The following is a 13,528-nucleotide window of genomic DNA, read 5'->3' as shown; positions in this document are numbered from 1 at the left end:
CACTGAAGGCATTTAACCCAAGTGAAACTCTCCGAAAACCTTCCACGACATCCTTCCCGGGGTCTCTTCTTGGTTTGCCCACTTTCCCCCAACACTGCCCCAAACTTTGAAGCATCCTTCTCTCCTATTTATGAAGCAGAAAGCCCCATGACTCTCCCATGGAAAAGGATTTCTGTGGTATTTATTCATGCTGCACTCTCCCCGCCCCCAAAGTTCATCCCTAGAATCAAAGTCTCAATAAACATGTGCCATCTTGTAAATGGGAGCACTTCAGGGGTGAGGAGGGGGCTGGCTGAGGCAGCAGAACTTTGATGCAAAATTCACATGGAAAATACAGCTTTACTCGCATTATTAAAATATAAATCCATAGTGGGAAGCAGCCGCATAGCACAGGGAGATCAGCTCGGTGCTTTGTGACCACCTAGAGGGGTGGGATAGGGAGGGTGGGAGGGAGACGCAAGAGGGAGGGGATATGGGGATATATGTATACGTATAGCCGATTCACTTTGTTATACAGCAGAAACTAACACACCATTGTAAAGCAATTATACTCCAATAAAGATGTTAAAAATATATATATAAATCCAGGCTCGGGGAACAGAGTCCAGATGCACTTTGGAGAGAAACATAAATATTGATATTATATTCTAATGAACATTGTCTCACTGGCTGTCATCCTTCCTCATAGCTCCTAGTTCTTTCCTCCCTCAGTTGTCTAGTAGTAAAAATCAAGAGTAGCTGAACTCCAGAGTAGGGCTTCTTATTCCACAAATCTAAATGCACTTAGATATAATAATTAGAAATCACATTTTAAACAACTTTCTTCATCCTCCAGCCAGGCTTCAAGCCTCAGCTAAAAACAGTTACAAATCAGAATTCCCTGCTACTTAAAAATTTGCTTAAGAGTAATAAGTTCTTTTTTTTTTCCATCTCTTTTAAAATGTTATTTTAGCTTTATCTTAGAAAAACTCCTAAGTTACCCCTGGGGCCTCTGAGGCCAGATTCTTATCCTTGTGTCAAGCGGGGCTCTCCCTAGAGCTCGGCACCAAGATGTCATCAACAGTCAGCGCCATCAGACCAAAGTGAGGAAACTCCACTGTCCCAATTTGTGTTAGAAATCTTTTTTTTTTTTTCTTTCAGTCTTTTTTTAATTGGGATACAACTGCCATACATTATATTAGTTTCAGGTGTACGACATAATGGTTCAATATTGAGAGGACTTTGAAGATCTACCCTCTTAGCAACTTTCAAATATACGTTATTATTGAGTATACTCACCATGCTGTGCATTACATCCCCAGGACTTTTTTATGTTATAACTGGAAGTTTGCTCCCTTGCAAATCTTAAACATGGAATCTCTAGTTCTTAGTCTGATCCTACTGGATGGTCCAGAAGTTTCTGTGGAATTCTTATCTTCCATGCCCATATTCATACAACAGGCCTGACAGGGGCTGGTGTGAGGGCACCAGAGTTCCAATACTGTTTTCTAACCTCAAAAGAGTACTATCTATCTGAAGAGAGGGAATAGTCTCCATCTTAATAGGAGGGTGGGTTACACAGGTGAATACAGTTGTTAAAACTCACCAAACTACGCACTTGAGAGCTGTACATTTCACTGCAAATTATACATTGACTTTTTATTTTTAACATCTTTATTGGAGTATAATTGCTTTACAATGTTGTGTTAGTTTCTGTTGTAAAAAGACTATTCGTTAGGACACCTTTTCAATTGTTCCAAGACAGCAAAATAAGATTAATCAACAAGACTCTAAGAGAAGTGCCTGCCTCGACATTCAGAAGTGGCTGTGCAAAACGCATTAGAGAGAATGAGGATGTGTGAGAATTTGCTTTTGCTCCTCCTAGCAGGACTATGACACGTTATAACACGGCTTGCCTTGGAGCAAGCCCGGCAGAGTAAGGGGTGGGGGGGTCCTTTCCTTTTCAATTTTATGCCCTTCTGTGTGGGCCGAGGTGCCCAGCCCTGAACATGAAACAAAAGACGCCGACAGCTCTAAGCTGGATCCAACCGCTTCTCATTACTTCCACCAAACTACCGCTGTCTCTCACCAGGACAGCCTCCGACTTGGTCTGTCTGCTTCTACCCCTGCCTCTCCCACAGTCTCTTCTTGACCCAGTAGCCAAAGTGATCCTTTTAAACTCTAAGTCAATCACGTTACTGCTATAGGCTTGAAACCGTCCAGTGAGTCCCCGCTTCACTCAGCAAAGGGCAGAGCCCTCACTCACAGTGGCCTACTGCACTCTACCACGCCGAGCCGCCCTCCAGCCCCCCTCCCCGGCCTCCTCTCCTCCCTGCATGCTCCAAATCCACCACACTGGCCTCCTTACCAGCTCTCCATCACACAGGTATGCTCTCACCTCACGGCCTTTGCAGGATCTCCGGTTTCCTCTGCTGAAACGCGTCCTCCAGCCCACTACCTTATTAACTCCCTCACCTTTTCCCAATCTTCACTCAAATGCCGTTTCCTTAATGAGGCCCACCTGACCGCCCCACTGAAAACGGCAACCTCACATCAGTCCTCTGGACCGCCCTCATCCTGAGCTAGCTGCTTTTCGCCCATAACACTTAACACCTGCTGACGGTGCTTTGTAATCTCCTTAAAAGTAATACTAGGTTTGTTGTTTATGGTTTCTCTCTCTCCTCTGTAAACTGTTTGGAACTTTTTGTTCACTGGTGAAACTCAAGGGCCTAGAAGAGTGCCTGGAATACAATAAATGAATGACTCTGGATGCTAAGATCATTGCTCATTTTATTTTGATACTTCTCTGCATAACAAAAAGAGGCCACAAGGAACACAGAGATCTTTTTTTTTTTTTTTTAAATTTATTTATTTATTTATTTATTTTTGGCTGTGTTGGGTCTTCGTTGCTGTGCGAGGGCTTTCTCTAGTTGCGGCAAGCGGGGGCCACTCTTCATCGCGGTGCGCGGGCCTCTCACTGTCGCGGCTTCTCTTGTTGCGGAGCACAGGCTCCAGACGCGCAGGCTCAGGACGCGCAGGCTCAGTAGTTGTGGCCCACGGGCCCAGTTGCTCCGCGGCATGTGGGATCTTCCCAGGCCAGGGCTCGAACCCATGTCCCCTGCATTGGCAGGCAGACTCTCAACCACTGCGCCACCAGGGAAGCCCAAACACAGAGATCTTAATAGCCGTCTGACCACACAGAGGGACAGAGAACTGCTCGGTCAGCTGTCTCCTTCCCCCTGACCCAGCATTTCACAGATTCAGGCACAGGTTTACACCTGCTTGGAGAAAATTAACACAGCCCTCCCACTCTGCATGATCCAATTATAGTACCAATAAAATAACAGCCAATAATTACCAGGGGCTCACCATGGGCCAGGCACAGCTCTAAGTACCTCAACACCTGACTCCTTTGGCCCTGTCAACAAACTGATGTAGCAGGTACTGTTTTTATCTCCATCCCATAATACACGAAGAACAAGGACCCAGGATTTGAAGCACGTGGTCTAACTTCAGCATCCATACCCTTAACCACGTACTAGCTTCCTCTCGACAATTAGACAAACCAGATACCTGACAGCCTTGCTCAAACTGAGCCGAAGCAAACGCCGAAGGCTGTGAATTCCAAACCTTTCCTGAAGGAACAGAGCCCAAGGACATAAAGTTCTCACCACGTATCCTCAAAGAAAGGCAGGGACAAGCACTTGGATCCTCTGCCTTGGACAAACCAGGCACTTTGGAGCCAGAGAAATGGACTCTAGGACCCAGGGAGTCCCCTTGCCGTCCAGCTTTACAGTCCTTCGATGGCTAACACCAAAGCAGGTTCCCCCAAATAAACTCTTGATCCATTATACACAAGAAAATTTAAATAGCCCCTCTGATGGCTGTGAGTCCAGTCTGAGCCAGACTAACCTCATTTCCCTTTTGAGTAGGGTTATTAGACTGGGAGATCAAAGGAATGCTACAGACATATGGTATCTTGATTTCAGCAAACCATTTGACAATCACTCATGATGATAGATCTTGTGGGCAAGGTGGAGAAATGTGGTTTGAATGGGAAGGTGGGGGGAGCATCCGGGGCTGCTGCAACAATGGTACCCAAGGAACAGTGATTAATAGACGTCAGCTTGGAGGGATGTTGTTAGTACCGCCTGCCAGTGGGCTCTGGCCTTGAGTCCATCGGAACAATAATTTTATCAAAGATGTGGGTGACAGGGTAGCATCATGTTTAGGATGTCTGCAAAGAGCAAAACGCTGTGGGCAGTAGCTGACACACTGAATCAAGATTTTAAACCATCACCACTGATTGGAAATGAAAGAGCAAAGCAAGCAAGATTCAATTTAACAGAGACAATGGGGGAGTCTTGTGAAATTTAAGTTCAAAATACCAACTACACAAATGGGATAGAGGAAGCCTCATATAAAAGACCTGCCACCATAAAGGAAAGGGGTTTGTTGGGCTATAAGAGCAATCATGCACCAGTGGTGTCGTGCAAAAGGTTAAGGCAACAAGGGCCACCTTAGTCCTGGGGGGGGGGCATGCAGATGGAGAAAGGAATGGGTACATTCCTGTGGCAGGGGGCAACCAGAGTGGAAGGGGATAGGAAATGTGGCATTAAGATTCCTGGTTGAAGGAAGTGAAGCTGTTTCACCTGGGATGAAGAAAGCTTAGAAGGGACAGTAATAGTCACCTCTAGACACTTAAAGATGTCCTGGAAAAGAGATTATAAGCAGATTCCATGTGGCTCCAGACAGCAGATTAGGACTGAAAGGCAGGCATTGCCAAAAGACAGATTTAGTCTCAGTGTAGATAAGGATTATTTGAGAATGGGAACTATCCAGCAATAAAGTTGGGGTGTGGGTGGCCACTCCTAGGAGTCTCAGAGAGCATAGAAACTAGATGGGCTTCCACTTGGGACATCTTTAAAAAGAGTCCCACCCTGAGTGGGAGGTTGGATTTGATGGACGCTAGGGTCTTTCCCAACTCTAAGATCCCAAGACTGTCCAACTCTCATTAACTTCATTTTGTTCTTGGTTAATTTCACTTTGAAGGACTTGGGCATTTCATAATTAAGTAATTTTTCAGCATACGGATGCCCAGGTCCTCAGATTCCTATTTCAGTACACTCAAACCTTCTCATGTTCATTAATAGATTGAGGGACAGACATTAGCGTCAGAAACAAAAATTGACCCTGCCTGTCTTAGTCATTTACAAAGATGAGCTAGACAGGGTCTCTGCCCTTTGTGGGCTTACAGTCTGGTTAAGAGCGCTCTCCAAAACCTTATTTCAACAAATTTAGACCTTAGAATGAGAGTCTTACATTCAGAAACCATTCTCACCTCATTATCTTTTGTTTTCACTTACTATCAAGATGTGATTCATGAGGAATTCTTGATGCAAAAAGAACTTGCAGGAACTTTTGTGATTAATAGTTTGGTCTTGGGATACTCTTCCCATGATTGTTTTTAACTGAGTGCCCCACAAAATCTTTTGGTTCACGACTTTTACTAGAGTAAAAAGAAATTCAACTGAACCATCAAAACAAAATTCCAACTGCATTTAAAGTTGTCTTTGTTCTTAAATTTCAAAGCACTGGGAATTACCTGGCAGTCCAGTGGTTAGGACTCTGCGCTTCCACTACAGGGGGCCAGGGTTCGATCCCTGGTCAGGGAACTAAAATCCCGCAAGGCACGGAGGCGGCCACCAAAAAAAAAATTCAAAGCGTTCTATGAAGTCAATGGATCTTTAAGACGTTTGCGCTAACATGGGACAACAGGAAAGATGTCATATGTGATTGGAACTTAAAGGTGATGCCCACTGTTGACTAGAAGCCCTGAGACTGAAGGTGTTTCTGAGCACTTATGTGGAATTTACACTTTCCTGATGGCATTGTGTGGAAAATGCCTCCACAAACAGGAAGAAAGGAATCTTTATTGTTACCATCTTAGCAATATCAGCCCAACGGAACCTCAAGAATTTCCTAGGTAAAGTAGTTTGGTAGTTTTGATTTAAAAGCCCAATCCAGGGACTTCCCTGGTGGCCCAGTGGTTAAGACTCCACGCTCCCCATGCAGGGGGCCCGGGTTTGATCCCTGGTCAGGGAACTAGATCCTGCACGCCGCAACTAAGAGTCCGCATGCTGCAACTAAGACCCGGCACAGCTAAATAAATAAATATTAAATAAATAAATAAATACCCAATCCAGTACAACAAGAAAAGTCTAGAAAGAAATGTGCTGCTGTTACTGGTTATGAGGAAATTACACCCATGAATTATCAACCCTTGAAAGATTGCTTTTTTCTCAGTAGCTCTGTGATGGGTTTAAAAGCAGCTTTCAATGGAGCTATTCGGATATCATAATGCCTCAGAAAAAGTCGCTGAGTAGAGACAGGAGGAAAAGACACCTAACCACAGTTACGAAAACATCCCCCCCAAAAAAACACATTAACCAGACTGCAAAGGGTTTTTGTGAGTGGTAGAATGAACAGAATGGGGAGGAAAAGGATTATCCTTCCAAAAGCAGGCTGAACCCACAATTAGCACTGCCATACGTACCGACCCCAAATGATCGATTCACCCCACGTGTAACTTCCTAGTCTACTTCTGGGTTTAGCAGTTCCTGGGTCTGCTCTGGCTGAAATTACGCATCTCACACAGGGAGTGTGGATCTCTCGGGGCCATCATCACTGGCCCATCCCCACAGAACGATAAGCAGTACTCTCAAAGGCTGGCCGAGGAAACACTGAGGAACTGAGGGGGTGTGTCTTGGTCATCGTGGACCTGAGCTCCTTTCGAGCCTCTTCTCACCTCTGAAGCACTGACGATCTCCTCCTACGCCAATGAGAGGTTAGACTGTGAGCCCACTACAGGGTAGTAAGTTATTTCCAGACCCAGCACAGAGTGTCTGGAGGGCTTGGCCATGTGTCGAATCTAATAACCCTCGGGGAAGGAGTTTAGGGAAAAAGAATGAGAAGCATCACCTCTACCACACTCCCAGCCCTAGGTCTTTGTCCTCACAGTTCAAAGATTAAACAGGTTGTTTTGACATGGGTTCTCCCAGACCTGATGAGTACAAGTGCAAGAAGTTTTTGTGGGAGGCGACCCCAGGAAGCACCCATAGGTAACTGAGAAGTGAGACGGAGAAAAGAAGGCAGTGAATACACAGTGTGTTTTCAAATAAGTCACCACTGTGGGCAACTGCAGCTCAGTCCTCTGGGGAACTCTGAGAGATGGTGTGGATCGTGCCTCAGAGCTCTCTCATCCAAGGGGCAAGGAAGTGAGGCCACTGGCCCACCAACGTCCCGTCCATCATTGACTGAGTACTACTTCAGAGGCAATGATTCGCTGGCACTTCTGGCTTTCCCTGTGTGCAAGGCCCAGCGCGGTCCATCAGTCAGAAAAAAAAAAGCCCTAGGCAGAGTCACAGGAGTTGGCAGTAAGCAGCCATCAGAATGAGAGGTGAGGGCTGAAGGAATCTAGCAGGGCGCCAACACGGTCTGCTGTCCAGAAGGAGAAAAGCTAAGATAAAGGTCAGCACAGAGTTCTAGAGAACTCAGAGGCGGGAGGTGGCAGGCAAGGAATCAGGTTCCACTTCACAGAGAAGATGACGTGTCCACTGATTATCAAAGAAAGAGCAGAAATGAGCCAGTGAAATGTTCCAGAAGAAAAGAGTAGTATACACATTGGCCTGAAGAATGAGAAAGCCTGGCAAGTTGGGGAACAGCCAGTAGTTCAGTGTGACTGGACTGGGGTGGAAGGTGGGGAAGGCAGGGAGGGACATGGCAAGTGGACAGAAGCGTATCGAGAAGGGCCTTGATTTTAATATTGTAATTCCCCTGGATTTGTGCAGCAACGTGTGGGAGAAAAGTCTAATGTTTGGGAATACAGTTTGTGCACTCGGACCTGGACCCTAATTCTAGGCTCCAGCACTTTCTAGCTGTTGCTACCCAGAGTAAGTTGCTAATCCTCAGTAAAGTAGGAAAAGAACTCTCATAGAGTCACTGTGAAGATTAAATAAGATGATTCCTATAAAATCTTAGCATAGGGCCTGACACAGAGCAGAACTGAATAAATGTTAACTAAAAATAAAATAAATCTACTCGCTAGATGACAAACGTGTTACTGCAGTGAAATGGGAAAATGATGGTCTTTTCAGGACATGGCAATGGATTAATTGTGCATCCACATGGAAAAAAATGCATCTTGACCCCTACCTCATGCCATTTGTAAATGTCAATTCCATGTGAATCATGGATCTCAATGACAAAGGCAGAACAAAAAAAACTTCTAGAACATAGAAGAATATCCTCATGACCTTGCGGTCAGTGAAGAATTTAAGAACAAACAGAACAGAGCACGAAGACCACTAACCATAAAGAAAAGGATCCATAAATTGGACTACATAAAAATAAGACCTTCTGCTCACCAAGAGGTAACACTAAGAGAGTGAAAAGGCACACAACAGAGAGAGGGTAATTGCAATATCTGTAGCTCACAAATAACTCATATACACAATATATAAAGAACTCCTACAAGACAAGAAAAAAACATACAGAGAACCTTACTGAAAAGTGAGTAAAGGCCTCGAACAGGTAAATCACAGAAGAGAATATTCAAGTGGTCAAAAATATATATGAAAAGGTGTTCAATCTCACAAGCCGTCAGCAAAATGCAAATTAAAACCACAATGAGATTTTTATTAGCTACCCACAGAGTAGCTACAATTAAAAGACCATACCATACCTGTTCTCTCTTCATCCCCTCTTATGTGGCCTTCCTCTCCACCCCTCCACTTCAACAGCACTTAGCAGGGCCACTCATTGCTAACAACGTACCAAGCTCAATGGTCTTGCCTCGGCGCTCACCTTCCTCTCAGAAGCATTTGACCAAAATGATCCCTCCTCCATTCCTGAGACACCTTCTCCTGGCTTCCATCATACGATGCTCTCCTGATTTCCCTTCTAGCTTGCTCACTGCTCCTTCTCAGTCTTTCTTCTCCTCTACTAAACTTCCGAAGTTGGACTGCCCTAGGCTAAGTCTTGGTCCCCTTTTCTTTACTCTCTACATGGTCCCGAGCTCCAGGGCCTCGCGTATCGTCTCTACCCTTACGTCTCACATCTACATCTCCAGCCTGGACCTCTCTCTTGAGTTCTGAACTCACACGTCTAATTGTCTAAGACACAAGCAGCTCAAGTTAACATGGCACAAACAGAAAAGCACTGATTCCATCCCCGCCCCCAAAGATAAAAAGATCCACTCTTCCACGAACCTTACCCATTTCTGGAAATGGACCTTCTATCAGCTGTTTAAGCCAAAAACAATAACAACACTGGGAATCATCCATAATTAGTATTATTATTTGCTCTTATACCCTGTACCCAAACCAACTGGTAAGTTCCGTCAATTCTATTTCCAAAATGAATTCAGAATCCGAGCGCTATCCACTGTCACCCTAATCCTAGCCACAGTCACCACTCACACTGTCTAACTGGTCTACCAGCTCCGGACTTGCCTCCGGAGTGACTTTGCTGAAGAGTGTGTCGGATCATGTCACCCCTGCAAAAACCACTCCAGCCTGCCTCAGGGCAACAGGAAGCAGCTGTTCAAGGATGAAGCAGCGTGGAGAATGGTGATCCGGGTGGGAAGGCTATACGGAGGGTATGGAGGCACCCAGACACATTCAAAGGGGGAGAAAAGAGAACTTCGGTCACTTCCAGGCTTCCTCTCCCTTTGAAACTCCCCTAGGCCTTGAGCAATGCTAAAGGGAGATGCATGAGGTAGCAGATGCCACGGGTACTCCACCCACACACAGCCCCTCTCCCCTCCCCAGGCAACCCCTGCAGACCTTCCCGTACACACCATAGGCTTTGGGCATCTCTCTACCTGGCCTGGGAGCCTGCTGAGCCCACACCTGGGACAGGCCCCAGGTGCCAGGGAGTTCATGCTCCAGGTGCTCTCCATCAGAGAGGGATGGAAGTTGCTGGAGAAATACTGTAGCTTCCTCACTCCTCAGTGGGACACTTCTGTGGTGTGTGCTGAACCCCAGTTGCCCACTTCCCCACTCCCTCCCTGTGCTTCCCGGGATCCCCTCTCAAATAAACTCCTTGCACAGAAATCCTTGTCTCCGCCTCTGCACACTGGGAAGCCCAAATTAAGACACAATACTGTGCTTTTCCTCCCGAAGGTAATGCCTTTTATGACATCAAACAGGAACAATGCCATCCTAAATTTATCTGGACAAGAGAAGAGAGAGGTCTGTGCACAAAGTACGGAGATACCGTTTTAGGAAAATGTAAAAATAATAGATTTTAAGTCTATCCCTTGTATTATATGAGCCCCATCTTCATTTATTTATTCATGTATAAATATGCACAAATAGAGTATATGTTCATCAATCGTATGCACACACCAAAAATCCCCTCTTTTCTCCATTCACCATTAGTTTATACTCCAAACAGTGAAAAGGATTATATTAAATTCTGGGTACGTAACTACCCACTCCTGCCTCTAAAGAAAAAGGGGAGAAGGGAACTCATTCTGCCCCATCGCTGAGTTTCACTTGTGAGAAATCTAAGGTGCAGTGGGTCTCACACACACACACACACACATGCACGCACGCACGCACGCATACGGGAAATGTATGCACCACTCAACAGTCTGCAAAACTTCCCTCCACTTCTTTTGAAGTGAAATCACCACTCACCCCGACCACACTCCCCAGATATCAGCGCTGTGGAAAGTGAAGGGCCGGTCCCTGCTGTGTGGTTTGAGGTAAAAAGGAGGCAGGATTAAAGCGCTCATTTCAAGTCCCAAAAGTAAAATACGACTTGGCCTACGGCAGTCCTAATTCTTTCCAGAACTCATCCCCGGAACTGCCCTTTTAAACAACCAGTCATTAACCCAACTCCGGGTCTTTTTTAGCTGCGAAAACCGATCGCGCACATCATTTATTCATTACGCTTATTATTATTGTTATTGCAGAAAAGCAGCGAATTCCCGGGGCGGGGTTCAGAGGGGTTTTTTGTGGGGTGGGGAGGGGTAGTGCGCGAACGGGGCGGGGGGTCGGTTAGGAGGCTGTGCCGGGTTGCGGGACTGAGGTGCCCGGAAGTCCCCGGGGAAGGATGCCGTGAGGGCGCCCCCGCCCCGCGCGCTCCGCGGCCACCGCCACCGGCGCAGCTGCTGCAGCAACCGGGGAAGCTTCTTATGTAAGTCAGAGTCGCTGACATCACCTTCGCTGCGAGCGTCGCAGCCGCTGGACTAGGCGCCAAAGGACCGGCGTGCTGGCTTACGGCCCCCGCCCACCGTCCGGCTGTTCCTAAATGACTCCAACGCCTCCCGATTTAGCCAACCGTGCGCCAGGGGACTCTCCTGAGCGCCAGAATGACATTTATTGGGAGCCCTGGGATGTCGCAAGAGTGAAGTTAACGGGCAGCAAAGGTGCCCAGGGGTCTTGTACACACGGGTGAATTTGGGCGACAGTCCACGTTGGGGGAAAGGGAGGGGGGTGGAACGCCTCCGAGATTCTCGGAGGGCAGATGGCACAGAGAGCCATTTAGTAGGAACCCTGTTCTGTTCAGGGCAGAAGAGATGCCCAGGGGTCTCATCGATCTCCCCAGGGCCCGGGACACTCCTCCATCCACGCCCCTCCCAGGCCAGAAGGCTGGAGCAGAGCGCTTCGGAGTTCACTCCGGGAGGCGAATGGCGCCGCGCTACGTCGCACACAAACGCAAGGCACAAGTTCGGGGCTTGGTGCAGTCCGTGAGGTCACAGTAAGAGGGACAAAACCGCCACGGCGTTGCAGAAGCCCTAAAAGGACACTCACTGCTCCTCGAGCGCCTCAAGCACGCACTGGGGTGGGGGTGGGGGGGACTACAGGGCTCCGGGATGGGCTGCTGGAAACCACAGAAGTTGCACCAACCTCCCGCCCCGCCGGGGAGGGACCGAGAAATCGAGCCCCAGAGGTGAATGACAGGCCCCTCTGTCTCCTGTGTCCCCATAAATGCTCCCTCTCAGCCCGCGGCTGCCTTCGAGTCCCGAGACTGCCCCTTTAACGTTCTCCCCTCCGCGTCTGCGTCCCTGCCCCGAACTCCGGGAGGCCCGGGGTGGGTCTCAGGGGAGGCAAGCGTAAGGTGCAAGCTGCAGCGGGCGCGGCGCCGGGATTGCGGCGACCGCGGAGGGCGCGAGGGTGCGGCGCCGACGCGGAGCGCCGGGCGGGCGGACGGCGCGGGTACTCACGCACTGCCTCCTGCTTGGGGTCCAGCGTGCCGAGCACGCGCTGCACGCCGCCGAGCTTGCCCTGCAGCGCCCAGACGCGACGGTGAGTGAGCTGGATGTCACTCTCGAGCTCCTGGAAGAGGCTGCACGCGTGCCGGGCCACGTCCGAGAGCTGCCGGAGGACGCGGGCCAGCGCCGCGTTGCTGACCGCGCACAGGTCCAGCATGAGCAACACGGCCGCGGCCGCCGCCGAGGACGCCTCGCCGGCCGCTGACGCCGCCTCCAAGACCCCTGCCGCGCTCTCCTCGCCCGCCGCGGGTGCCTCTCCGTGCGGCGGCAGCGCCTGGTCGGTCGGCGCGGGCAGCGCGCGGGGCGCGCGGGGAGGATCCTCCGACCCCGGCGCCACGGCCTCGTCCCGTCGGCCGGGCAGCTGCAGGGGCGGCGGCGGCGGTTCAGCGCTGCCTCTGTTCGCGTCCTCCGCCGGGTCAGGCGCCGGGCGTCGCTGCCGGCACAGCCACTGCGGCTCCACGATCCGCTTGGCGAAAGGCATCCCGCGCAGCCGGGCCGCGACTTTCTGGTCTCCTCAAAGCGCCCCTGGCGAGCGGGGAAACGGGCGCGCCCACCTGGGTGGAGAGGGGGCAGGAGTCGGGCAAAGGCGCGTTCGGGGAGTCCGGATACGCAGGGGGCTCCTCGCTCACCTGGCCTCCTCCTCGTCCCCGCCCTCCCCCTAGCAAATCAGTCCAGCCGCTCCTCCTCCGCGTGCACCGTTCCCTGAGGACGATGACAAGCGCGGGGCACAGAAATCCCGGGGCGCGCCTTGGCTCTCCTCACTTGCTTCCAACCCGGGTCGGCTGGCTCAGCTCCATCATTCCTGCGCTCGCCGCCGCCGCCCCGGCCGCAGCCGCCGCCACCGCCTATATAAATGGGCGTGTGTGTGTGTGTGTGTGTGTGTGTGTGCGCGCGCGCGCGCGCACCGGCGCGCGTGTGTGTCTGGGTGGGTGGGTGTGTGTGCGCGCGCCTCAGTTTGAAAGTACCCCGGCGCAGGCCTCTCCCCGCGCGCCCCTCGGCCGCTCCGGGGAGCAATTGCGCCCGGGATGTCTCTCCCTCTCTGGGCTGGGAGGAGGTTTCGGAAAGGCGCTTTGAAAACCCGGAGAGAGGAATCCGCCTCCAGCCCAGGCGCAGGAGGCGGCGCGGGGGCGGCGGGGCGGACGCAGGGCAGGGGAGGGGAGGGGTGGGGGGAGAGGCCCGGGCGAGCGGGGCGCAGCGCCCTGTGCGGCCGCTGGGAGTCACTGGTGGCCTCGCCTCTCCAGGCTTGTTCTGATGCAAAGACACTTC

General features: G+C 50.1%; 1 protein-coding gene across 2 annotated transcripts in view; it reads right to left on the bottom strand.

Annotated features, from left to right (window-relative positions):
- The window catches only part of NHS (NHS actin remodeling regulator), a 342,843-nt gene extending 329,551 nt beyond the window's left edge, over window positions 1–13,292 (bottom strand). For both annotated transcript variants that reach the window (XM_068533129.1, XM_068533130.1), the window contains exon 1: window positions 12,215–13,292. In XM_068533129.1, coding sequence (XP_068389230.1) covers window positions 12,215–12,743 — 529 coding nt within the window. In that variant the 5' untranslated portion in view covers window positions 12,744–13,292. The remainder of the gene's footprint in view (window positions 1–12,214) is intronic.
- Between the last annotated feature and the right edge of the window lie 236 nt (window positions 13,293–13,528).

Source organism: Eschrichtius robustus, chromosome X (assembly GCF_028021215.1).
Source record: "Eschrichtius robustus isolate mEscRob2 chromosome X, mEscRob2.pri, whole genome shotgun sequence".
Lineage (NCBI taxonomy): Eukaryota > Metazoa > Chordata > Mammalia > Artiodactyla > Eschrichtiidae > Eschrichtius > Eschrichtius robustus.
Note: the sequence above shows the minus strand (reverse complement) of the source record. Positions and strands in the feature narration are given on the sequence as shown.